The 27269-nt window shown below is 32.6% G+C and overlaps 1 protein-coding gene across 4 annotated transcripts; it reads right to left on the reverse strand.

Annotated features, from left to right (window-relative positions):
- LOC139500966 (uncharacterized) lies at positions 1 to 25855 on the reverse strand. 4 transcript variants are annotated; one of them, XM_071289896.1, is made up of 4 exons: positions 25755 to 25830; positions 11041 to 11136; positions 10132 to 10277; positions 1 to 1775 (listed from the first exon to the last, which is right to left on the reverse strand). In XM_071289896.1, the coding sequence occupies exon 4, from the start codon at positions 1754 to 1756 to the stop codon at positions 641 to 643; it is 1116 nt and encodes a 371-aa protein (XP_071145997.1). In that variant the 5' UTR covers positions 1757 to 1775; positions 10132 to 10277; positions 11041 to 11136; positions 25755 to 25830; the 3' UTR covers positions 1 to 640. The 4 variants fall into 4 exon arrangements, with proteins under 4 accessions (XP_071145997.1, XP_071145999.1, XP_071145998.1 ...); XM_071289898.1 differs by lacking the exons at positions 11041 to 11136; positions 25755 to 25830 and adding an exon at positions 8536 to 8643 and having other exon boundaries at positions 10132 to 10430; XM_071289897.1 differs by lacking the exons at positions 11041 to 11136; positions 25755 to 25830 and having other exon boundaries at positions 10132 to 10429.
- Positions 25856 to 27269: the final 1414 nt, after the last annotated feature.

Below are 27269 nucleotides of genomic sequence, written 5' to 3' on the forward strand. Positions count from 1 at the left end.
TGGTATCTATGATGGGTTTATTTATATTTCTTTTCATGGGATATGGTTTTGATACATACATTCCTTAATTACAAATATCTTGAAAAGATTTTTTTTTTCAAAAGAAAACAAAAATAGTTTTGCTTTTTTGTAGATTGAAAACATATGAAATAAAATAACTTTCTTCTCGTGTATGTTATTTTAAAGTTAGATATGTTTCATTCAAGTAAAAATAATTGTTTTGTCCGAGAAAACAATCCAATTCCCCGTACCCCATCGAAAAATATACTCAACTAGCCTTTTTTTAAAAGCTAAAAAAACACTAATGTTTAAATCTATATTTCTATACTTCTAACATAACTTTCTGAATTTGTTCGTTTATATATTATTAAGAAACATTGGGTTCAAATTCCCCAAAGCAAAGTTGTCATTCTATGGATTCGGCTATTATGTTTATGTCCATTTCGGTCTTATAACTCTTCACATGTTTCGGTTCTTGTACATCCCTCACTTTTACATCTTAGGACTTGTTTCTTATGATTGTAAGTCCAGAAAAGCGCTTCGGACGAATTAAATTCATGAAGTGTTCTTCTCAACCCCCTGAATTGATTATGCATAATATAGAACTAGATAAAATGTTTTTTTTTCTTTCAAGAATAAATTACAATGTTATTTTTGCGACATGTATTTTTGCATCATATCTTCCTCTGAGCGTGTTACATCCGATCAATAAAAAATCTTCTCCGTCTAAGCAGAGACTTTGAGGGAGTTCTATTCCAATATGTTCGACATTTTGTAAGCCAATGAGTTCGCCTTGTGTGTTTAATGCATGTAGAGCATGATTAGATTTGTCAGAGATTATTATGAACTGTGTCTTTGTGATAACAATACCCATTGGATTGAACGGTGTTTGAGATGTATTGACACTACTGTGACCTTCGTATATGAACTTTACACCACCAGATCTGTCTAAAGCGATTAAGCGTCCTTCTTCATTTTCAAATTGATCAATTGCATAGATGCTATCAAATGAATCACTAAAGATTCTCCAGATATAATTAAACAATTTTCTACCCTTTTGATCGTATTCAATTGTTAATTTTCGCTTCCTGTTTTCGTCGAAGAAAACAATTTGTCTGGTAGAAAATTCTGTGACTGGAAATGGAGATCCTTGTTCCCGTAGACCAAGGATTATCTCGTTGTTTTGATTGACATGAAGACACAATATTACCATTGGTGACGTTGTTAAAACTGTTTTTGTTACACCGTCAGCGGTTACAAGTTTTAGATCAGAACCATGGGATTCTGCGAAATAAATTCCATCATTACTGTCAAGAGCAAAATCTGTACATTTTACATCTAAATTCTTTAAAACTTTTATTGATTCTTTTAATAACCGAAAAATGAAAAACTGGTGTATAAATCCCCCGTTTTCCTCATTTAAATGGTAAGTGCAGTAAACTGTGTCAGTTCCAGAATATTTTATTTGACCGAAGGCAGGAAAATCTGACTTATATGTAGATACTACTGACGATATGACTGGTTTTGAAAGTTTTAACGATCCAAACTGAGCAGAGATATCACCTTGCTTCTTTCCAACATCTTTAATGGAAATAATAGTATGTGTTTCGGCCATTTTAAATCTGGGATGGATACATGATTTACAGTTGTCACACATCAACAATACACAATCCTTACATTTCCATTTTATAACGTTAGGGTTGTCACAAAGCTGACAACACAATGGCGACTGTGCCTTCCTAATAGATGAAGCCATTAGGTTTAAAACCAGATCCCTAAAAAATAAATGATAATGCATTTTAAACTTTTACAAAGTTAAATTTCGTGATTGTGCTTGCTTGGTTATCGTCCAAAACCTATTTCTGATTAAATCTTAAAATATATGAATTAGTAGACAAGTCTTGTTTTAAGTTTGTATGTATATGGTCTTGTCAATATTGGAATCGTTTGTATGTTTAACTGTCCCACATGGCAAAATTGATCTCTTTTTAGTTTCGAAGGAGAGTGGGGCTAGTAGCATTTGGTGTTTTGTCGGCAATGTCAGTAATTCATAAGAATGACATAAGCCAAATTTGATGATAGCATCAGTATGACATGCAGTCTACATATATGTAAACAATTAAATGTTCATCAACATTATTATCTCCAGGTAAAAATCATAATTAAAAATATTTTTCTCAAGTTTTCTTGTCCACAGCTGATGGACGAATGTTTTATAGATCGACGACAATAGTTCTTATAAAGCGACAACAGGTCGAATCAGCGAATTCGTAAATTCTTCCTTTTGAAATATGAAAATGGAATAATACGGTTTTATGGGATTCTAGATTAGACGATATTCTATCTCTGGCATTTTAAGTCTCGTTGAAGTAAGAGAGGGACATGCTTCGTTGAATTTGAAGTGTGTGATCGTCGCGAGTGCAACTGTTGGCCACCGGTCAACCAAAATACTATAAATGGACGTAACAATTGATCCAAATTGCCAGATGCTAAGAACAGAGTGTATTTTTGAATATAAAAAGCATTTGAAGATAGAGTAAACCCATACACACTGGCGGAAATTCAGCCAAAAAAGAATGCATAAAAAAACAAAATAATTTGAACACTGTGATTTAAAACTTAAATGGACAATCCAATCCACAGATTAAATCATGCTTAAATCATAATCAATTTTCGCAGAACGTTTCAATTTGTAGTTATGGTAAATAATTAAGTTTTACAAATTTTTATTACTTTCTGGTTTTGGAATGAATAAATAATATTAACTTTATATGAGTTACTACACAAATTAATTGAAAGGAAAGTGTTTTTATGTAAATATGCATATCTATACTTTAAGGTGATCATAAATTCCTAAGTGAATATTCACTAAACGAAATACTAATGTTACACTTTTGTTAAAATGGGTACAAAAATGGTCTGATCTACATTAAAGTCCAGCATTCTCTTAATCGATATCTTCGTTAACACAAAAACATTAAACTAATGGAAATTTGATTCTGAATACAACACAACAAAAGTGTTTTTGTATTAACCATGCTATTAGAAGAACGAAAGAACAAAATTTCATTGCCCGACCTACATCGTATATTTAGAGATGGGCAGTTGTTTCACATTTTTGCCGATTGTGCATTTGCATTGCTATACGACGTGTCTCATTTATGTATTCATTTATGATGTTTCTGTTGTGCTTTCGGTTGAATAATGTGTTATGTCTTTTTGTTTGTGGTTAGAATTCTATACTTTCGGTACATTTCACATAATTATGTATTATTTGTCATTATGGTCAAGTTAATTTTAATTTCCATGTATAGAGTATTGTGTTAGTCTAAATAGTAATGACGTCGTCAAAGCATTTAACTAAAATCGCATTTCAATATCGTCATTATCATGATAATTGTTTGGACTAGTATTGTAAAAATAATTGTATAAATTTCAAGATTTGTGATGTCCTGTGATGTTTGTCGTCAATGGAATATGTCGTTAATGGAATATGTCGTTGTTATTCTGCGGTTTGCATGTGGTAACGACTATTTTATTATCTGTGTGTGCGCTTCTCTGTGATGAGTATTCTTTCGTTTGTATGTTGCTGTATTTCTGTCACGTAGTGTTGTCTTTTTAGCGATAGTTTGTAGAATTGCCATATAAGCTGGAGGTTTGGTTAGCCAAAAAAACAGGTTCAACCCGCCATTTTTTCTTTAAATATCCTGTACCAAGTCAGGAATATTGAAGTTGTTATGAAATAGTTCGTTTCTACGTATGTTAGCGTTTGGTTTTGTTGCATTTCAGTGTTTCTGTTGTTCCTTTGTTTTCCTCTTATAGTGGAAGATATTAGCAAGCAAAAATGAGAGAATTGTGCAAATGATGATACAAGCATGAAAATTAGCACGAAGCATCATTATTATATACTTTTTTAAGAAAAAAATGCTGGCCATAAAAAAAAAATCAATTTTTCAAAATGGCCACGGCCTTTTTCAAAAATGGCTGTTTTTTCCAGTTCGAAAATACTTATTATGCTGGAAAACTTTTTCTTTGACCTTCTTTTAGTAACACATATTATGAGGTTTGGTGGCTACATTCCTTACATGTGACGTTTACACTAGAAATAAATATTTGACTCTTCAGGGTTTTTGCATGCGCGAAATTGCAACAAAATTTACACATAAACATTTGAACTATTGACTATATTCTTAGTGCTTTTGGATTGTTAATGATATTATGAATTGGTTTGATAACATTTTTTAAGGTTATGAAACACATATATATCGTAAATACCACACACTGGACGTTTACTATGTACCGCGCTTTATGTAACGTCACGTCACGTCACCTTGACGTGTTACTATGCTTTTCTAATACATCTATCAAATAGTAAACGTCCAGTGTGCGGTATTTACGATAACATACGTTAAACAATTTTGCGCATGCGTATGTGTTTCATAACCTTAAAAAATGTTAGATATCGTACTCTACAAACAGTCCATATCAAGCATGATACCGTATTTGTTGGTCTTGATAGTGTAAATTATGCTCGATGGTTACCGATCCATCTCCGAGATATGGTTTGCCTTAACGAACATCACCAACAGGTGGCAATAAAATTTGCAAATGGTAATTTCACTGTACGTAAGATCAGCAAGTTGTTTTCTAATAGCGCAATTGATCAGGCACAAAAACAGAATAATGCAATTGTGTAAGGCGATGTTGGTGCCATAGGTTTAACCGAAGATCCCTTTGAGACGATAGATTGAAGCTGGACCAGAAGTCAGTAGACTGGTAGATGAATTTGAAAGATCAAATGGTTTGAGTCATTCTACAACAGATGAACGACATCATGAAGACTCTACGAAAACACAAAAGGATTTTTAAAGACTTAGTGAAGAACGAGTTTGGAAACCCATTTCTAGAACAGTCGTCAGATTTGTACAAAATTGATTCTTTTTAGGAAATTGATGACTCGGAAGTAGGTAAGATATGTATACATGGTATATAAACTCCAAGACATTGGGTCCAAACAATAGTAAGATCTTTTGAAGCAAATGCAAAACAAAGGAGAATCAGACAGTGCATTTGATGTTTACTAAATGAATAATTTAAAGGCTGGGTAGATAAAAAGGTAAGCTGCTGCTGCTAGACGAAAAGTTGTTATTTCTGGTAGAACGCCAAGCAGTTTTGTCTGTGAAGATGATAATAAAATTAAACGGAATTGTTCCAGTTTCTTGCTGATAGAATTGCTTACTTAGAGACTAATAAAAATGCTAATGTTACTCAAGGTAAAAATATTCTTTGCAATTTCAATATGGATACTTCCCAGCTATCCCCTTGTAACCATGAAGCTGCAGATACACGAATTTTTGTCCCTGATAAGCCTGCTGCTGAAAATGGTTGATAAAAGTAATTTTAAGTAGTACTGACACAGATGTAGTAGTATTAGGAATTGCAGCACTCTTAAGATTAGGTGTGGAAAAATTGTGGTTAGGTTTTTGAAGGAATAAAGACTTTCGATGGCTTCCTGTACATGACATATCAAATGCGTTTGGTCCTCTTGTAGCTGCTATTTCTTCCTTCCATGCATTCTGCAGAAGTGACACTGTGTCGGCACTTGGTTGGAAAGTGAAGAGGTCGTCTTGTCAGACATGGGAAGTATTTCCAGATGTAACGGACGTTTTTGGCGGCTTTAATTTAGTATGAAGACACAGACATGGACATCATAGAAGCATTTGTTTGCATCATGTATGGCAACATCAACATTTGCTGTTAACGAAGCCCGATTTGAATCATTTGCCAGGAAGCAGCGGCCTTATGATGCTATTGCGCCTACCAAAGGTTCTCTTCCGGAGCACACAAAAAGAGAAGCATATCAAGGTGGGCTCAACCGGATTGATGCATTCAACAGGTACACGTACCAAGTCATGAGCACTTGGTGTGGATGAAAGAAAAAAAAACCAATGACAGTTGGAAACCAAAATGGACTTCTTCGGCTGCCGTTGCACCCTCGTGTGAGGAACTTTTGAAATGCGGATGCAAGTAATCCAGCTGTGTTGGTAACTGTAAATGTTACCGTTCTGGCCTTCCTTGTAAGGGTTTGTGTATGGCAACTATCAGATAATTATAAGAGAAGCAACTTGTCTTTCTAACCAAACTAGGTATTTGAACTTAACAAAGTAATTGATATCTCTTGTTAATCAGAAAAAAATGGAAAAAAAGGACATTTTCACCGTTTGTGAATTTTTGATGGCCAGCAGCTGATTTCTTTTAATTATCATTTAGTCGACCTTTATACAAAATTTCATGGTTGTATCACGATTTGCACAATTATTTTCACTATTATAGATGATGTGTTCCCCTCGGTTTTAGTTTTCAACCCGGATTTGTTTTCTCTCAAACGATTTATGACTTTTGAACGGCGGTATACTACTGTTGCCTTTATTTAAGTAAATGATGATTAATATAAAAACAGCAGATTGATTAATGCGCGAAGATTTCACGCTAACTGAACGTGTAGGTACAATCAGTTTTTCGAGAACTGACGAAAGTTTTGAAAAAGGAACAATGGTTGCATAAATTTGTTTTGTTGATCAACTAAGCAAAACGATTCAAGAAATGGACAACAAAGAAATATGGAGTTAAGAAGGCAAAACGAGAAAAAAAACAACAAATTAATTAATTAAAATATTAAGAGTTTGTATTGACTCCGATATTCAAATTGATATTTTATAACATATAACATTGAGAGTAGGATCTTCTTACCCTTCCGGAGCACATGAGATCATCCCCCAGGTTTTGGTAAGGTTCAATTTGCTCAGTCTTTGAATGTTGTGTTTTGTATACTGTTGTTTCTCTGTTTGTCTTTGTCTTTTTATCTATGGCGTTGTCAGTTAAATTTCTACTTATGTCTCTAAATGTCCCTTTGGTATCTTTTGCCTCCATCTTATTATAATTACTTCGTATTGACTCCTATATTCTAAATGATAATTTTATAACATGTAACGAGGGAAGCAGGATCTGCCTACCCTTCCGGAGCACCTGAGATCACCCCTAGTTTTTGGTAAGGTCCATTTTGCCTAGTCTTTAGTTTTGTATGTTGTGTTTTGTATACTGTTGTTTCTCTATTTGTCTTTTTATTTTTATCCATGGCATTGTCAGTGTAATTGCGACTTATGAGTTTGAATGTCTCTTTGGTATCATTAGCCTCTATCTACTCATAATTTTTCTATTTTGCCAAATTTAGCAATGTTTAGATACTGCTCAAATGTAAACATAGCACTTTTTTACGATTAACAATGTGACTGTACAACAGATGTCAGATAAATGAGCTGACTCTTACCATATGCAGAACTCTGAACGCAATAGACGGCTTCTTAACTGGTTTAGTCTCAATAGCACAAAGCTATTAAACTAAAAACGTCAACTTTTTTTATTCAGTTCATTGAGTACCAAATGTATTTGGGATCGGTTTACAACTGTCATACAAGTGAGAGGTTTAGCTAGCTATGAAACAAGGTTTAATCCACCATTTTCTACATAAGAAAATGCATGTACCAAGTCAGAAATATGACAGTTGTTATCCATCCGTGTGATGTGTTTGAGCTTTTGATTTTGCCATTTTATTAAGGACTTACCGTTTTGAATTTTCCTCGGAGTTTAGTATTTTTGTAATTGTACTTTTTAGCCAAAATAACTAATATTGAACTACGGTTGGATTGCTTAAAAAATGTATACAAAAGTACTTTTTACTGTATAAATCGAGGTCGATTCTGATTTGAAATACCTTTATGACCATCAACGTCATGAACTTCTTGAGGAGCGAAATCGGTTACATCGACCAGGTAAGCCTCTCGTGTTATGTATACTTTTATGGTATTCAAAGATCTACGACAACCGCGCAAAACATGTCGCAAGTGTAAAAAGTATGTAGTGTCGATCTCAGTCGTTATTTATCATATCTCTTTCGAAGCGATCTTTTTATAAATCAAGTCCGTATAGTGTTAACACTCCATACGACGTAGCCTTTTTTTTTTTTACAGATGCAACATTGAAAATTGACAACTGTTAAGTTTAAATTATCGAGTTTTCATAGATTCCAGTTGAAAGTCGTCCATCTGTACCAATATCGAGGTAAAAATTAAGATATAAAACAGACTTTGTTGTTACGGTAGTATCCCTAATATCAAGTTGACCGTTAAGTAGTGGATGCAAGAATTTACTGAAATGAGGGTTATTGAGTAATAAGGCATCATTAATATAATAATCTGAAAGTCAATTAAAAGATTTTTTCATTGTTTATTTTAGTCTTTGAGAAGGTCCTGCATGTATGCTACTTCATTCCTGGTATCTATGATGAGTTTATTTACAATCACTGGATCGAAGCCACTGCTTGTGGCGTTTATATTCTCCGAGGGTACCATCAGCCCAGTAGTCAACACTTCTGTGTTGACATGAATTATCATTGATATGGTCATTATTATAAATTAACTGTTGACAAAACTTTGAATTTTTGAAATACTAAAGCTTTCTACCTCAGGAAAAGATTACCTTAGCTGTATTTAGAAAAACTGTTAGGTATTTGTGGTCCTCAATGCTCTTGAACCTCCTACTTTATTTTGCCTTTCTAACCTTTTTTTATTCGAGCGTCACTCCCGTCTAGCGCAAATACAAACAAATTCAATTAAAGTCAAAATACTTTAACGTAAAAAAAAGTATGAGAAAAGCTAAAAGACATTGTCTAACACAACACAATGGTATTTCACATCAAGCGTTAGTTCTTTGACATATGGCTAATATGATTTTAAATTAACTTTAAAGTATTAAGAACATTTAAGCTTATCCTTTTTATTATATAAACAGCGATATGTATCTCCAATGTATTGCTGTTATTTATTCACATCTTATTTTAGAAAACTTAGATCTTAACGTTTCAAGTTTTGTTAATTATTTGATCATTGCTGGATGATACGCAATGCTTGACATTAGTTGTGACCGTTGTGATAGTGGCTTATTAGTTATGACATGTCAATCATGTAGAATATATAACACTTACATTCATTTTGCATTTTTTTTAGTACAATGCATGTACATTTTTTCTTTCAATTTAATACCTCCTACTTGGTATTATGCGGAAAATGTCACGAATACCTTACAAATATTTCCCCGTCATTGAAATCTATAACGTAAATACTGAACGGTGGGTTTTAAATTGAGACAAGGTATACTTTAATTTGATTCGGTTGACATCTTTTTGTGAAAAGAATGTGGGTGTTTACACTAGTTTAATTAAAATAGGTATACATATGACAAATAAGCAAATAGTAGAAAGATAATTTATAAAACACATTATGAGTCAATGCATTATTCATTGTAAACAAAACGTAGCGCTTTTGAAAATTATCAAGTCAAGACTCTTACTGTTCCGTCATGAAGTAAACACATCATAATAAAATTATTATTTCGTTAGTCTTCAAATGTATAAAACCAGTTTCTTTTAATGTTCTTCTTTTGGTGTTAATTGAAAGAAATAAAACAGTTTTTAAAATAAATATAAACCAATTTACTTTTGATCCCTCTACATTATTTTAAATTGACCTGTGCATGATCAGGTGCGGAACCAGGATTTTTGAAAAGAGACATCCTGTCACGACAACACAAGGAGTGCTATTAGTAACAAATAAATCATAAGGGGGCTCCTGGCCCTTGTCTTCCTTAATCTAGACCTGCTTTAATTCTTATGACGAAACTTAGATAATCTTCTATTGGCCTTCTAACCTCATTCTTTGTTTACTTCCTTGTTTATAGTATGAAAAATTCACCATACATTTAATCTATAACTTCTTTTCCGTTATAGAGGCCCTCATGGGGGGGGGGGGGGGGTCCTAGTAATCACATAATCACCATTTTTTTGCCAATATAATCACATAATCATTAAATATTTGCTTATCTTTAGTAATCAAATAATCATAAACTAAAAATACAGTCCTAGGTAATCAAATAATCATGAAATATTTGGCTTAATAATCAAATAATCATTAAAAAAACGGCCAAGTAATCACATAATCAAAAACCCCATGAGGGCCCTCGTTATACTCCTTTATAATTCATTTATAAACGGTAACATTGTGACTTTACAGTACTTACCTTAGTTTAGAGAACTACTACAATCACAACAAAGTGACTTTCTCTTAGTCAAATTAGAATTTTTTCTTCAGTCGACTCAACACCTAAGATGACAACCTTCTAACTTGAATTACTACTTTGAGTTGAAGGTATGATATATGAGGGTCCTGCGGGGGTTAAAACAAAGAAAATAATGGCGAAAAATAAATAATATAGATAACTCGGTTGATACAAAATAAATAATAGAAAATAATGGAAAAATAAAGGAAAAGACAAAAATGAGATAAAAATTATATTTGTTTATTTTATTTGATAGGCAATCATTATATGATCTTTTATGATATAATTTTTGAAAACAACTTCGTGAGGAAAATATTGAATTAATTATGTCACATGTCGGCGTCATTTCGGAAACAAAAGGAAAGGAGAAGGTGAACGAGCATTTTGCATCCACTTGCACTACTTTTCTATTTATCTTCGTTTCCGTCTTTGTCAACAATTGAATGAAAGATAGGCATTATTTACGAAATGTTTATGCTTGACATCTAGTCTTAGACTATGTAATAATATTAGTGTTGAGATAATTAACATGCGTTTTGTCTAGAGATGAGGTTTTCAGACAATTAAGTATTCGGCTGTTTGTACAGGATAATAACAATTTCTGAACAGTCTGAACATAAACCGACCATATTTCTATATACCGCTTCTCAAAACGACTAGTGAAAATAGTCCATTTTCCCCCGCTTATATAAGCATTGTAACTGTTTTTGTCAAGAAAAAGTCAAATATAAAAAAATGTAAACTTACATACAATGACATTAAAGTATAAAATACAATAATGAAAAAGTAGTTAATGACAACAAGAGAAGTAACCCGAGATGACCAATTTCCTTTTTAACTAACATTTATTTTTTTATTTGCAGTACTCACTATTGATTAGACGAAATATTAAAAGACAATGTAATGTTACTCTAGTCAATTATAACGACTCTCCTTCATCTTGTGGTCTCCAAAAAACATGACTACCTACAAAATAAGAGGGTAGCAATTACCTGTATCGTCAAGCATCATACTCTCCCTGTTTGGCTATCACAAGTAGAAAATGAGCCTTCAATTATTGTTGTCATTTGTCTAAACACGATTTTTGCGCTACAATTAACATCAACCGGAGGAAACAAATATGGTTTATTTCAGCAAAACATTAAACCGTTAATTGACATGATTTAATATCCCATTTCCATCCTCATGTAAGGTGCGATAATGAAATTTAAAATCTTATCCTATTCAAAATACTTTAAAGATTAGTATTTTAAATGAAAACAAATATTCAGTATTTCTATTTGGTGACATAAACTAAGTGATGACATGACTATTTGATAAGTTTAATAGAGCATTTCATATTCTATTTGTGCTTTTGTACATTATATAAACCTTAAATATTAAGAAAAAAGTAGTTTACCTTTGTTTAAATCTTATAGATCGACTAAAAAAACAAATCAAGATAACACACACAAATTATTAAAAATCGTTTAAACTTCTTGCACAGTCTTTACCTTTCTATGTAGTGTTTTGTGGTCTTGTTCCTTTTTCGCATATTTTGACTTTTTTTAATAAAACGTTGCCAGTTTTATTTTGACTTATGATTTTTTAATATCCCCTTGCTATCTTCCGCCTCTGTTATGTTTCTTCAATTGTTTTGCGTTGAAATCTTTTTCACGTTTAAACTGTTGTTACTCAAAAGTTAAATAAAAAAATTAACAAATTACTAGCCAAAAGTAGAAAAGTTACATGTAAGTAATTTCTACAAATTCATAAAATCAGTTCACTAAAATAATATTCAGTAAAAGTCACGATACTAAGCAATGCATTTCCCATATATTATGGATCGGACTACATAGAACCAACATCGCAAATTACGTAGTTGTCCTTTTAAATGTTATGATTCGAGCACGGTCTTCAACAATGATATGTTCAACACAAATAACCAAAAAAACCCACCAAATACGATAAAAGCAACAGACGACATTCACTGAACACAGGCTCCTGACTTTGGTCAGGCACATATAGAATTTGGCGGGATTAAAGATCACTGGTGGTAAGCGGATGGTTGTAACAAAAAGTTACGGTTAGCTAAAGATGGGAGATACCGGTACGTCTAGTGATATATTTTTCTTTTCCAATTTTCGTGCAGTATAAGGTTCATTTCAGCCAAACCGCTTATCTCATACACACTTATCATTAGTAAGTTGATATTCAGTTAAAATTTTATCCATACAATCATTAGAATTTTCGTGAAATGGTTATTCAAAAATTCGATCATAATGATCGTAAAAGAGGGACGAAAGATACCAAAGGGACAGTCAAACTCATAAATCTAAAACAAACTGACAACGCCATGGCTAAAAATGAAAAAGACAAACAAACAACAGCACACACGACACAACATAGAAAACTAAAGAACAAACAACACGAACCCCACCAAAAAACGTGGGGTGATCTCAGGTGCTCCGGAAGGGTAAGCAGATCCTGCTCCACATGCGGCACCCGTCGTGTTGCTTATGTGATAACAAATCCGGTCACAATCAGGAAAGGGAAGGAGATTGTAGTTACGACGTGATACGGTTATTCCATAACGGTCAACCAACTCGTGATGGCGTCCGTAAAATTTACGAAGGGATGATTTCAACCTCACCATTTGGAACTCTTGGTTTAATAGCTTCCTTGTGAGCAGCAACCCTCTATCAAGAAAATCATGATAGGAAATGCAAACACGGGAATATCGTTTCAATTGGGAGATATATACTCCGTATGCAGGTGCTGCTGGAATGTTGCTACTTAGAAATGGAAAGTTCACAATTGGAAAGCTGAAATCATCTCTTTTGTCGTAAAGTTTTGTTTGTTTCAACCGACCCTCATTGTCAATTTCTAGATGTAAGTCAAGATATGAGGCCGACTTAACTGTATCTGTAGTATCCTTTATCTCTAGCTCAATTGGATAGATGCGTTCAACATAGTCACCAAATTTTTAATTATTTTGTGAAAGAACATCATCTATATAGCGAAAAGTAGAGTTAAAGGATAGTGCTAACTTCTTATCTTTCTTCCTAAGAAGTTCCTGCATGAAGTCAGCCTCATAATAATAAAGAAACAAGTCGGCAAGTAGAGGGGCACAGTTTGTTCCCATTGGAATGCCGACAGTCTGTTGAAAAACACGTCCTCCGAACGTAACAAATATGTTGTCAATCAAGAAATCAAGCATCTTGATAATGTCAGATTCAGAGAACTTTTTGTTTGAATCAGAGTGATCCTTTACAAAGTAGGATTTATCCCTCCCTAAGACAAGATACTTGTATCTACGTTGGCCATTCTTTTTTACGAAGCAAACCAATACCAACTCTTTCAATTTGTCTTTAGTTTGGAATGTGGAATACTAGTGTACAGAGTAGAAAAGTCAAATGTTTTAATACTGTTACAAGATGAAAGAGAGTTAGATTGTATGTACTCTAAAAGATCTTTGGAATTTTTCAGAATCCACATCTGATTCACGCCCCCTCTAGAATAACTATACCAACAAAAATGTTGAAGATGGGCGTAACGTTAATGAGTGATGGTCATAACTCTGTATTTAATAGGTCAGAATAAGGCAAATAAAGAGTTTTTAGCATGTGTTTTATGATTATATAATATGATATATTTGCACATTTTATACACACAACGGATAATAAGGCAATTTCGTTTACGGGACAGGAGGAAGCAAGAAATAACGGCATACATCGTTTAATGGCAAATGAACGGGAAGCAAGACTCTTGATGTAATTTTAGTAATTGTCACTGCGCCAACACAAACATAATATTTTTTTTTTGATTAGACATAGACAACAGATTGAAAGCTAATTTAGCTAGGGCGTATAAGTAGTATGTTCTTCTCACTTATTTTATGATAGTATGATACTAAATCCCTAACGGAAGTGATTATGCTTGATTTACAAATGAGAATGACATAATTTTTCACAGAACATATTTTACCCCGTCGCATTTACGCGCCTGTTCCAAGTCAGGATACTATGTCCTTTGTTAGTAATAGTCCTGTATCTTTTAATTTTAGTTCATTCATATGTTTTGGAGTTTAGTATGACTTCTGTTTTCTCTTCACTTATCAGTAGTACACAATTTTGTTTAGAGGCCAGCTTCTGAAGCCCGCCTCCAGGCGCGGGATTTTCTAACTGTGTTTAAGACCCATTGGTGGCTTCCGGCTGTTTTCCACTCTTGGGTCGGGTTGTTGTCTTTTTGACACATTCTCCATTTCCATTCTCAATTTTATAATTAAAGGACCCAATCCATATCCTCATTTATAATATTTAGATAGGTGATATCTTGTGGTGAGATTTCACAGAAATTAACAACTAAAGGGCATCGTACGGCTTTTAACAAAGCCCATTTCGCATAGGCATTTATACAAGGCCCCGAAATGACAAATGTAAAGCAATTCATGCAAACGAGAAAACTAACGGCCAAATGCATGTACAAAATAATAAACGAAAAACAAATATGTAACACAGCAACAAACGACAACGACTGAATTACAGGCTCCTGACTTGGGACAGGCACATGCATACATAATGTGGCGGGGTTTAACATGTTAGCGGGATCTCAACCCTCTCCTAACCTGGAACAGTGGTGTTACAGTACAACATAAGAACGAAGTAAATAAATCAGTTGAGAAGGCTGATACGAAAAGAAAAAAAAAACATATATGTCATTCCAATTTTCGACACTAAATTTTCGGTCGGAAAATATATAACCCTGTGTATTGTACAAGAGTTGTTGTTCTGGATAATCAGATATCTATTATCAAGCTTGCGATCTTTGGTTGGACAATTGGAACTCTTAACCATTAATTGGAAAAATAAAAACTTAATTCATGCATTTTTAAAGATCAATGCATCACAACAATTAAAAATATGCATAAATTAACTTTACTAGATTTTTTTGTACATTAAGATTCTCTGTGATGTTTTCGGATTGAAATGTTTGCAGTCCTTTTATAACTGCACAAAAAATCTTCATGTGCAAACAAAACGTACAAAGTTAAAAATTATACAAATAGTTTATAATGTTCATTATGTGACATTTTTGTATAAAGACATAAATTATAATGCTATTTTAGCCACGTGTAATTTGGCGTCATTTTCTTTTCTTTCGAAGCATCCAATCAATAGAAATTCTTTACTATCTAAGTACAAACAAAGCAAGGAGAGATTATTTCAAGATCCGTTACAGCTTGTACGCCAATCAGGTGTCCTTTTGTATTCAATGCATGAAGGGAATGACTATTTCTGTCGGCGATAATTATAATATTTGCCCTGTGATAACAACACCTCTTAGATTGAATGGCGTTTGTGATGTATTGACACTACTGTGGCCTTCGTATATGAATTTTACACCACCAGATCTTTCTACCGCGACTACACGTCCATCAAATTTTCAAATAAATCAATTGCATATATCACTGTAAAGCTGATGACCGTAACTGCATTCATGGTCATCCAAAGATGTCGGATGAAAAATTAGGTCAATATTTCTATTGATTATTTAAGTGTTTCTATATCATTTTCGTTACAAAGCATACATTGGTACGATGTAAATTTATAAAAGATTCACACGGAAATCACAAATTACTAACCAGAAATGTGTATTAAACAGGAAATTGGATTTGAAAAAATCGCTAAGATGACCGTAAATCATAATCGAGATGACCGTAACAACCAGCGATTCATAACAAGGGTGACCGTAATTGGATGAAATATGACCGTAATATGTAAAGGATGACCGTCTATTCTAAGAAATATCTATAATTGTATTCATAGCTTTTTGTTGAGTTTGTCTCAATAGGGGCTCGATTAGCGGATAAACATATATTTAATCAATTTCTTTAACTGTTTGCCGTATATTGAGTTTATGACAATGATAGTTAATTGTATATTTCTCGTAAATAATTAAATATTTAATAAAAATATTTAATTATTTACGAGAAATATGCAATTTACTATCTAATTATTTATTGATAACGACATTAACATTTGAATACAAACTGACAGCGATACGACGAAAAGTTGAAGACCCAAAAACCCGATTCATTAAACATATGAATATCCAATAATCGAGCCCATGTGTATGGTTCCAGAGGAAGCACATTAAAATTTTTAAAACATCTGCCAAAAAATGACACATTTCCTTGACAACACCGGATCCGATGGACCTGCAAAATTTATTTTGCATTCAGTTGGTTTTAATGGTTTGTTTTCAGCTGATAGTCCTTTTGCTTTATAACCCTTAACAAGTTAACTCCCTTACCCTTGAACAGTTTCTTTTTAGTAATCCAGAATGCCAGCGTTTCTGGAACATATTTTATGGAGTATTTTGTCGACTGGGATTAAAACCTTCCGACATCCAGTAACAAATGAAAAGCAATATGTTTAGTAAATATTCCATTATATATGGATTTCAATACGGAAATAAAGTCTTTGTATCGCCCTATCTCTTTTAGTTTTGCTTCAATATTTGGCAATGGTTTATAAATATAAAAAAAGAAGATGTGGTATGATTGCCAATGAGACAACTCTCCAACAGAGACCAAAATGTCACGGAATTTAACAACTATAGGTCACCGAACGGCATTCAACAATGAGCAAAGTCCATACCGCAGAGTCAGCTATAAAATGCCCCTAAATAACAATGTAAAACAATTCAAAACAAGAAAACTTACGACCTAATAAAGTTAATTTTTAACTATGTTTTACACCCTTCTTCTACATAATCGCCACTGACTTTTTGATATAGTTTGTTCTTCTAAATTTATATTTGGCTTAACCTTTTCCTTGCATTATTTTAAGTTTAGTTACTTCAACTCCGAAATGTACATACCGATACGCAGAATGACCAGTGTTTTCATCGAAAACATTATTTCTAAAACTAAATGTTTGTGGACAAACATGATTGTCTATAGTGTGTATCAAAATGCTGTCTACATTAAATGACGTGAATTTTCAGGTGGTATAGTGATAAGACTATATAACTCGTTTTAGACCCCAAAAAATATGCTTGTAACTGATAGCCGTAGTAACCCTTTTCTTCAGTTGAAGTTAATCAAAAAGAACAAATCCAAATGTATAAATTTGGCTTGTATTTATCATAGAATTAAAAAAAAGTTATATACAGTAAACATCAATAAGAAAGCTACTTGAATTTTTAAGTCGTGGTTAAGAAAACATATAAAATTATATTCATACAGAACTCACTGTGACTTAAATGAATACTTCAATGACAAAATTACTTTATCTAAGTGACAAACAACTTACGTTGTCTCCTATTACTAACATGGCTGCTATAAATAGTTTTCTGCCATTATAATCAATATATAATAAACGTTTTGATTCAATAGGTAGGTTCAGGTATACGGTATTTTGATTCGGTTGACAGATTTTTACTTTAACAAGTGGTTATTTCCAAAATTTAAAGATTTTCTACCCCAGGAATAGTATATCTGAGCTGCTTTTGGCAAAACCTTTCGGAATAATGGTCCTCAACGATCTTTGACATCGTACTTTATTATGCGTTTTATCTTATTTGAATCAATGTTCCACTGATGAGTCTTTTGTAGACGATACGGACGTCTGGTACAAAAGTCTTCCCCTGGTGTCTTTCTTGAGGTTATTAACTACTTTGAATATTATATAAAAATAAACAACTGTTATAAAAGTAAGTGGTTTAGCTAGCTATATATAAAACTAGGTTTAACACACCATTTGTGTCGAAAAATGCCTGTACCAAGTCAAGAAGTCAGTTTATTCTACTTTTTCGTTGATTGATAACGTTTGATTTTGTCAGTTTTTATGAACTTCCCCTTTTTGAATTTTTGCCTTGGAGTTCGGTATTTTTATTATTACATTTGTCCGTCTACACGACATATCGCTTTTAGAAAATCACATTAGGGAATGTCAAGGTCTCTATTTTCCAGAGTCTAGAAAAATCGTAGAACCAAGAAAGGTTATAAAAATGTATTACATACAAACTCAAAGGAATATTAAATCTGAGTACAGTCTATAACAAGGTTACAAGACCTTGAACTAGTTATTTTGTCTGTAGCTTAGCCATTAAAAGTAGTCTTTTATTTATATTTTACGTAGTATCTGCAGCATGATTGACATGTATCAAATATTTCTGCCAAAACCGCTGTGCAAACCAGTAAAAAACCTAAAATTATGTGTGAGATTTTACTATGTGTACAGTGCCATTCTAATATGAAAAACAGCAATAGTTGTTCCTTGTCTTTCACTTTTTTTTTTAAATTTGCGTAGGTTTCTTCCAATATGAATGGAAGCTCATATCTCAATTCTTTTCCATTACGTAAAGCAATCTCAAATCTTTTTGTTTACTTTTTCATTTTTTTTATTTAAGGTTCCTGTAAATGAACTCATCATAGATACCAGGACTAAATTTTGTTCATACGCCAGACGCGCGTTTCGTCTACAAAAGACTCATCAGTGACACTCGAATCCAAAAAAATTAAAAAGGCCAAATAAAGTATTGTATCACTAATATATTTTGATGTGAAGGAAGGACATTTGAATAGCGGGTCTAAAAATAGATTTATTGATCAATATTTCTTAATTGAAATCTAAATTTTATTTACATATCGATAGACATTTCTATAAACAAGAATTAAACAAATTAAAAGAATAGGTGGTATTACTGATTTTACATTTCTTTTTCTACAATTTGACCACCAAAATTAAAGTCAAAGTTTGAAAATATGTCAAAATCTATAAAAAGAAAGTTTTAGACACTAGAAGTGAAAACAAATAACTGCTATAACGGTTGTAAATAAAAGATGAATTCCAGATACAACAGTACAACTACTTTTTGGTCTGAACATGAGGATCATTTTCTAAGATATAATACACTTTCAGAGATCCGCAAGCGTTCTGGTTCTGTAAAATTAGATAAGTATTACCAGATTGATATTGATGGTCTAACAATGGGAACTTTTAAGCAAAATTGTAAAATGTAAATTCAGACACTTAAATGTTCACTCCAACAAAGTAAAAGGGCAATGCATCATTACGATTGGAAATATGTTATATGGCACACCTTTTGATTCAACATTCCTCTCTTTATTTATAAAAAAAAAAATGATACACAGTTTAACTATTGCAACAAAATTCATTACATGTCATTTTCTAAAGAAATGAATCATAATGCTATTTTTGCGACATGAATTTTGGCATCATTTGCTTCGTTGACCCTGGTGTTGCATCCAATCAATAAAAATCCTTCACTATCAAAACAAAGACTGCATGGTAATTTTATTCTAAGATCTGTTACGGATTGTAAGCCAACCAGCTCTCCGTTTGTATTCAACGCATGAAGATAATTATTATTTCTGTCGCAAACTATTACGATATTTGTCTTTGTAATAACAATACCCATGGGCGTGAACGGTGTTTGTGATGTATTGACACTACGGTGACCTTTGTATGTGAATTTTACACCACCAGATCTTTCTAACGCGACTAAGCGTCCATCAAATTTTTCAAATTGATCAATTGCATAGATGTTATTATATGAATCAGTGGATATTCTCCAGATATAACTAAACAACTTTTCACCAGTTTGATCGTATTCTATAGATAATTTTCTTTTGTTATTTACATCGAAAACGGCAATTAGCCTGGTTCTGAATTCTGTAACAGGAAATGGAGACCCTTGTTCTCGTAGACCAAGGATTATCTCGTTGTCTTTATTGATATGTATACACAATATTACCATCGGTGAAGTGCTAAGAACTGTATTTGTTACCCCATCGGTTAATGAAACTTTTAACTCAGAACTTTGGAATTGTCCGTAGTAAATTTCATCTTTACTACCTAGTGCAAAATCTGTACATTCTATATCTAATTCCTGTAATACTTTTATTGATTCTTTCAAAAACCGAATAACGAAAAACTTATATCCGTTCTCTTTTGTATAATACGAGCAGTAGAGTGTGTCATTGCTAGACCATTGGATTTTGCCGAAACTAGAAAATTTTGACGTATACGTAGATAGAAGTGCCGATATCACAGGTTGTGAAATATTTAACGATCCAAGATGAGTAGACAGATTACTTTCTGTTTTTCCAACATCTTTTATGGAAATTATAGTATGTGTTTCCGACAGTTTAAATTTGGGATGGACACGTTCTTTACAGCTATCACACATTAATAATTTACAATCCTTACATTTCCATTTTATAACGTTAGGATTGTCACAAAGCTGACAAGACAATGGCGACTGTGCTTTACTAATGGATGAAGCCATTCCTGTTTTAAACCTATTCCTAAAAGTAAAGGATATTGTATGAAAAACAATCATAATGGTAAATGTTTAATTGGTTGATTGATTGTTGCTGCATGCGTAACGTCCAACATATATTAAATATTAAGTCTATAATATAAGAATAGATATATCAGGCTGCTTTGAAGTTGGTATGATATAAAAAAATTAAGGTCTTGTTTACTTTAAATCGTTTTGTTTTGTTAATTCATCGGACACGAACACATTAACCCTTTTTTAGTTATGAAGGAAAGTGTTTATTGGTATTTGGTGTTTTCCCGTTGTTGTCTGTAGTACTTATAAGGGAAAGAACATCGCCGAAATTTGATGACGAAAACAGTATTACATGCAGTATAAATGCATGTAAATAATTGAATGTATAACATATTATCCCCGGGTGAAAAAGTCATCACTAAAAAAAAATGATGGACAGATGTTTTATAGATCAATGACAAAAGTTCAACCAAGGCGACAACAGGTAGATTCAACGAACTCGCTTATTCTTCCTCCTGTAATATGAAAAAAGGAATAATAAGAACTAGTACTATGGTTTTATGGGATTTAAAAGGAGAGATTCTAACCTTTCTCTTGCATTTTAAGTCCTGTTGTAGTAAGAGTGTGACATATTACGTTGAATTTATGGTAATCGTGACTGTAATGTTTGGCCGCTGGTCAACCAAATGAATATAAATGGGCGTAACAATCCCATGACTGGGAGTGAGTGACCGAAATGACATCTAAATAATTTACAGACCTTAGAAAACTTGTTCACCATTTCGAATTGTACCTGCGTTCATGGATGGCATTTTAATATTTTTAAATCGAGCAACAGATCCAACAATTGTGCATTTTATGAATTTATTACTTATATATATACATAATTAGTTACCAGGATTATAATTTGATACGCCAGACGCGCGTTTCGTCTACATAAGACTCAGCAGTGACGCTCAGATCATCAAAGTTACAAAGCCAAACAAATACAAAGTTGAAGAGCATTGAGTACCTAAAATTCCAAAAAAGTTGTGCCAAATACGGCTAAGGTAATCTATTCCTGGGATAAGAAAATCCTTAGTTTTTGGAAAAATTCAAAGTTTTGAAACAGGAAATTTATAAAAATGACCACATAATTGATAGTGCTGACTACTGGGCTGGTGATACCCTCGGGGACGAAACGTCTACCAGCAGTGGCATCCGATCCAGTGGTGTTAATAGTTATCAAAGGTACCAGGATTATAATTCAATACGCCAGACGCGCGTTTCGTCTACATAAGACTCATCAGTGACGCTCAGATAAAAAAAATTACAAAGTCAAACGAGTACAAAGTTGAAGAGCATTGAGGACCTAAAATTCCATAAAAAGTTTTGCCAAATACGGCTAAGGTAATCTATTCCTGGGATAAATTCAACAAATCGCTACTTAGAAATTAGAAATTCAATTGCTATACCATATATGAATATATCTGTTGATGATAGGAAAACAACGCATTTGATAGTGTGCAAAAAGTAAACAAAATTAGAGAGAGATCTCATGGGTTGATATAAATTGCTAGATGCAAAGAAAAGCGTGTATTTAAAAAGACCATTGGAAAATAGATTACATCCATGCACATTGGCGGAAAAGTTACCCATAGAAATGCATGAATTTTTCTAATAAGGGAGTGCCACAAAGTTGGGAAATATTAGAATTAAAAACCCTATCTGTATATTAAATCACAGTAAAATGCTTCATGTTAAGAGGAGTATATAGGCAAAAGTTTTGCAGAACCATTCAATTGAATGTGAAATATCTAGTTAGTAGTTAATTGTTTAAGACATAAAATGACAATATCTTATAATAAAATAGAAGTCAAATTTAAGTAAAAAAAGTATTTGTTTATGGTTAACATTTTTGCCTGTTTTATAATGTAAGCAAAACTATCATAGAACAAATTTTGCAACAAAAATATATAATACATATATATTAAGGTGATCATACATTCATATGTGCCAAACAGAAATAATACTCTCTCACTTTTGCGGAAAATGGTGTAAAAATGACATGATCTATATTTTAGTCCGCCATTCTCTTAACAAATATATTCGTTTAAAAATATAAAGCTAATTTACAGAAAGTAATTGCAAGGCTTAATTCGAATATACAGATATATGACCAGAATTTCATTTCTTAAAATTGATAGATGCTAAATACAGAAACCGTAGATTAATAAATGCGCAAAGATTTCCCAATGACTGCACGTACAGGTGCATGTATAATTTTGGGAGCAAACATAGGCTCTGAGTATTACATAATGATATTGATTTCAAGGTAACTCTTTGTATTATTGATAAACCAAGCAAATCAATTCAGACAATGGACATAAAAAATATATGGAGTTAAGTAGGCAAAACAAACAAATTAATTTAAAAACAATCAAAATATGAATTTGAAATTAAATAGAAAATAAAACTTAGAATACGAAGAGGATTTTTTTATTCACATATTTTAAATAACTTCCTATTTTAGATATTTCTTTTTACACAATTTTAATTATATCATATTGTAAACATGGCAAATTATGATATATTTAGTTAGCACTTTTTGTTAAGAATAACAATGGAGAAATAAGCACCTGACCATTTGCCGAACTATGAATGCAATACAAGGCTCCTTATCTGGTTTAGTCTTCATAGGATATAGATACTAAACTTTAGACGTCAACTGCTGTTCAGTTCACTTTATTGAGTGCAAAATGTACTAATGATTTTAGTCTAAATAACCAGTAGTGAACAGCGATTGCACTACTTAATTTTTGTTCATTTGTACAAATGAGTACCATATTCTGTATAAATCGAGGTCAGTTCTGATTTCAAATACTTTTACGACCAGAAATGCCTGCATATGGAGTTTTTATCTTGAAGTTGATACGGTATTTAAGGGCTAGCGTTCCTATAACGATTTCCTTAGTAACGTGTTTCTGCTTACGATGAATTATTGAACCAAGGGACCCAATCTAGGGTGGAGTTGAAGTCATCACTTCTTAAAATGTGGTAAAAATTTATAACATTCTGTGCCCAAAGATCAAGGACTATTTGGGCTATAAAGGTGAACATATTTGAGGATTTTTTGAATTTTTGAAATACTAAGGCTTTTCTACCTCAGGAATAGATTACCTTAGCTGTATTTAGCAAAACGTTTAGGAATTTTGATCCTCAATGCTCTTGAACTTCGAAGCGTCACTGATGAGTCTTTTGTAGACGAAACGCAATTCTGGCGTAAATACAAAATTTAATCCTGGTATTTATGATGAGTTAAATATGCAATATTTCACAGAAATAGTTACGGTTGCAATTAAGGCTAATTAGTTGTAGTTTAGCATATCTGTATTATAAAAAGAGGGGCGAAAGATACCAAAGGGACATTCAAATTCACAAGTCGAAAATAAACTGACAAAGCCATGGCTAAAAAGAAAAGGTACAACAGACAAACAATAAAACAAAACACTACATAGAAAAAACTAAACACTGAGCAACACGAACCCCACCAAAAACTGGGGGTGATATCAAGTGCCCCGGAAGGGTAAGCAGATCCTGATCCATATATTAGAAATATATTAAAAAAAGATTAATTTTGCACTGTTTTAATACAATGTTTGTTATAATTTTTCCTTTCAATTTAAACGTCCTACTTGGCAAAACCTCAAGGATATCTTCAAAATATTTCTTCGGCATTTAAATCGAGAACTTAAATACTAAAAGGTTGATTTTGAATGAAATTATGTATTCAATATTTTGATTCAGTTGACATATTTTAATGAAAAGAAATGGTCATTGTTTATTTCCATTGAAACAGAAATATATATGGCAGTTTAGCAATTAGAAAGAGTATTCATACACAATTTCTTCATGCTTAATGATTTGTTAAGAAGCGTTTGGTTTGGTTTGTAAAAACAGAAATTAAATTGAATGTAAAGTAATGAAATCAAAAGAGAATAAAGTAGAGGGAAACTAGTTAACAATTGTGTTTGTCTTCAAATGTATGAAATTAGTTTGATTTTATGTTCTGTTTTGGTGTCGTTGATTGAATGAATACAGTTTCTAAGATGACGAAAATGAAAATAAATCAACACACTTTTATTCCTGCTAAATTGTTTTAAATGAACACGTGCATGATAAGTTGTGGAAACAGGATTGGTTTTTAAAAGAAGGCAATTTCACGTTAGGATAAAAAGTCTACATCAAACTTACACAAAGCTTCATAAGGGTGATTATAGCCCCTAGCCCCTAAATCTGACGGTCCTTAAACAGTCAACAGTTTAAGTGAATTCGATACAGTTTCACGTAATATTGTAATTTGTTAAATTTTGAGTAAATTTTGCCCAAAATTGTATCTAATCCGTATAAAGGCGTAAGTTAATATTTGTAGTTATACTATTACTGGCTATAGCTGAAAGTACCAAAATACAGTAGCTGTTGACAAAAAAAACGAGTTGTACCAAGTAAATAAACTCATCATAGATACCAGGATTGAAATATAGTATTTGCGCCAGACGCGCGTTTCGTCTACAAAAGACTCATAAGTGACGTTCGAATAACAAAATGGTAAAAGGCCAAATAAATTACGTACGAATTTGAAGAGCATTGAGAACCAAATATTCCTAAAAGTTTTACCGAATACATCTAAGGTTGTCTATTCCTGAGACAGAAAAGCCTTAGTATTTCAATAATTCAAAGTTTTGTAAACAGTTAATTTATAATTATGACCATATCAATGATAATTCTTGTCAACACAGAAGTCCTTCATTTCTTTACACTTTTATTCTACGCAATTTTTTAGTATTTTTTTTTATTTTATTTTGTTTTGTCCTATGTCATTTATTTTCATTTTTCATATTTGGCATTCAAATATTTTCTTTTCTATACATTTAAGCCCTGTTCTTTGTATGGAGGATCTTTTGTTCTTCCGATTTATCCCAATATTCTCTATTCTGTAAACCCCACGCAGACCCTCTACCAATAATTGACAGAAAATTAATATAACAAATTTATAAGTCTTCTTTCATATTCTACATATATTACTGAGTAGAAGCTAGTCACATTTTACCAACACAACAACATACTAAAAACAATTATCAAAATCAACTGTATGTTTATACCTTTATAATTACACGATTATTGGAGACCCATTGGTGACCTATGGCTGTTTTCTGTTCTTTAGTCGGGTTGTTGTCTCTTTGACACGTTCCCCGTTTCCACTCTCAATTTTAAAATTATATTTATACAGTACTCACTGAGACAATAACGAATACTCCAATGACAAATTTACTTTGTCTTACTGATATACAACTTCCTTCGTCTATGATAACTGCCATTAAAATCAATACATTATAAAGATTATAATATTTAAAAGGTAGGTATTTAAAAATAAAACCACGTAGACACTTTATTGATATTTAAAAATAAAACCACGTAGACACTTTATTCATACGGTTGACATATCCAAACTTTAAGAAGTTTATTTCGAAACTCTTAGGAATCTCTACTCTAAAAATAGAATAGATAATCTAAGTTGAATTCGGCAAAACTTTTGGTATTTGAATCTTCAATTCTCTTCACTTACATACTATATTTGACTTTTTAACCTTTTTGATTCGAGACTACACAATGTAAAACCTGGTATCTATCACAGGTAGTAACCACGTCATATCGAGGAGCGTTTAGTATAGTGAGTTTGTTATAGTTTGGTTAAGTTGAATATGGTTTAGTTAAGTTACTTCCCCGAACGATTGCCTAAGTTCTACTGTAAACCAACTTATTTTCGCGAGCGATTTATTTTCGCGACTTTCGCGAGTAAAAAACATTCGCGAATATAAATCCTCGCGAATATGTAAAACTTGGAATATTTCTTAGTTAACTTCCTCAGGTAAATTTGAGAATCGCGAAATTTAATTGCCGCGAAATGGACTAAAAATGGCTGAACGCGAAATAAAGTATCCGCGAAAATAAGTTGGTTTACAGTATTTAAACGGGCAAAATGTTTAATCTTTATTGCAAGTCAAACGATCTACATTGGAAGTGTTGTTTTGAATAAATGGTTTAGATCCAAAATAATATATATGTGTTTGAGCTCAATATTGATAGTTTGTTTGAAAACTGCTGTAATTAAAGTTACATAATTTACCAACTGACTAAGAAGAAAAAAAACCCTTTTAAACCATATTTACAGAGTGTAATCGAAAGCGTACATTACACACTTTTACTTTTCGTGACTTTTCTTCGTATGCAAATCGTACTACATCGAATGTCTTGTAAAAGAATTAAGAATAAAACTCATGTAATTCCAAACACAAAATACATTTGACAAGGATAAGATTTTGGCTAATCACAAGTTTTTCATGGCTCCAATGAACATTACACTGAGCGGCAAATCGAAGGACTTACCTTAAAATTGAGAATGGGAATGGGGAATGTGTCAAAGAGACAGTCACCCGACCAAAGAGCAGACATCAGCCGAAGGCCACCAATTGTTTGTATTAGATGCATAAGCTACACAATGTTCCATGCAGTCAACCGTGCGTGCATTGCCGGCTCATTTACATGTTCGACGAAAGAATTGTCCATTAGTGACAAAGATTCTATCAGCAGTGAATGAGGGTCATCAGAAATACTGTGAAACTGTTTACTTGCGTAGTGGTACTAACCATATGATGATTCTAAAAAAACAAACTCTAAAGAACTTCTGGATAATTTGAAATCTCGATCATTCTTTGAAATAAGTTCTAGCAAAACGTTATATTTTTCAACTC

Source organism: Mytilus edulis, chromosome 13, assembly GCF_963676685.1.
Source record: "Mytilus edulis chromosome 13, xbMytEdul2.2, whole genome shotgun sequence".
Lineage (NCBI taxonomy): Eukaryota > Metazoa > Mollusca > Bivalvia > Mytilida > Mytilidae > Mytilus > Mytilus edulis.

Excerpts from the sequence above, each read along its gene's own strand:
- LOC139500966 (XM_071289896.1), bottom strand. The coding sequence starts at position 1,756 with ATGGCTTCATCTATTAGGAAGGCACAGTCGCCATTGTGTTGTCAGCTT.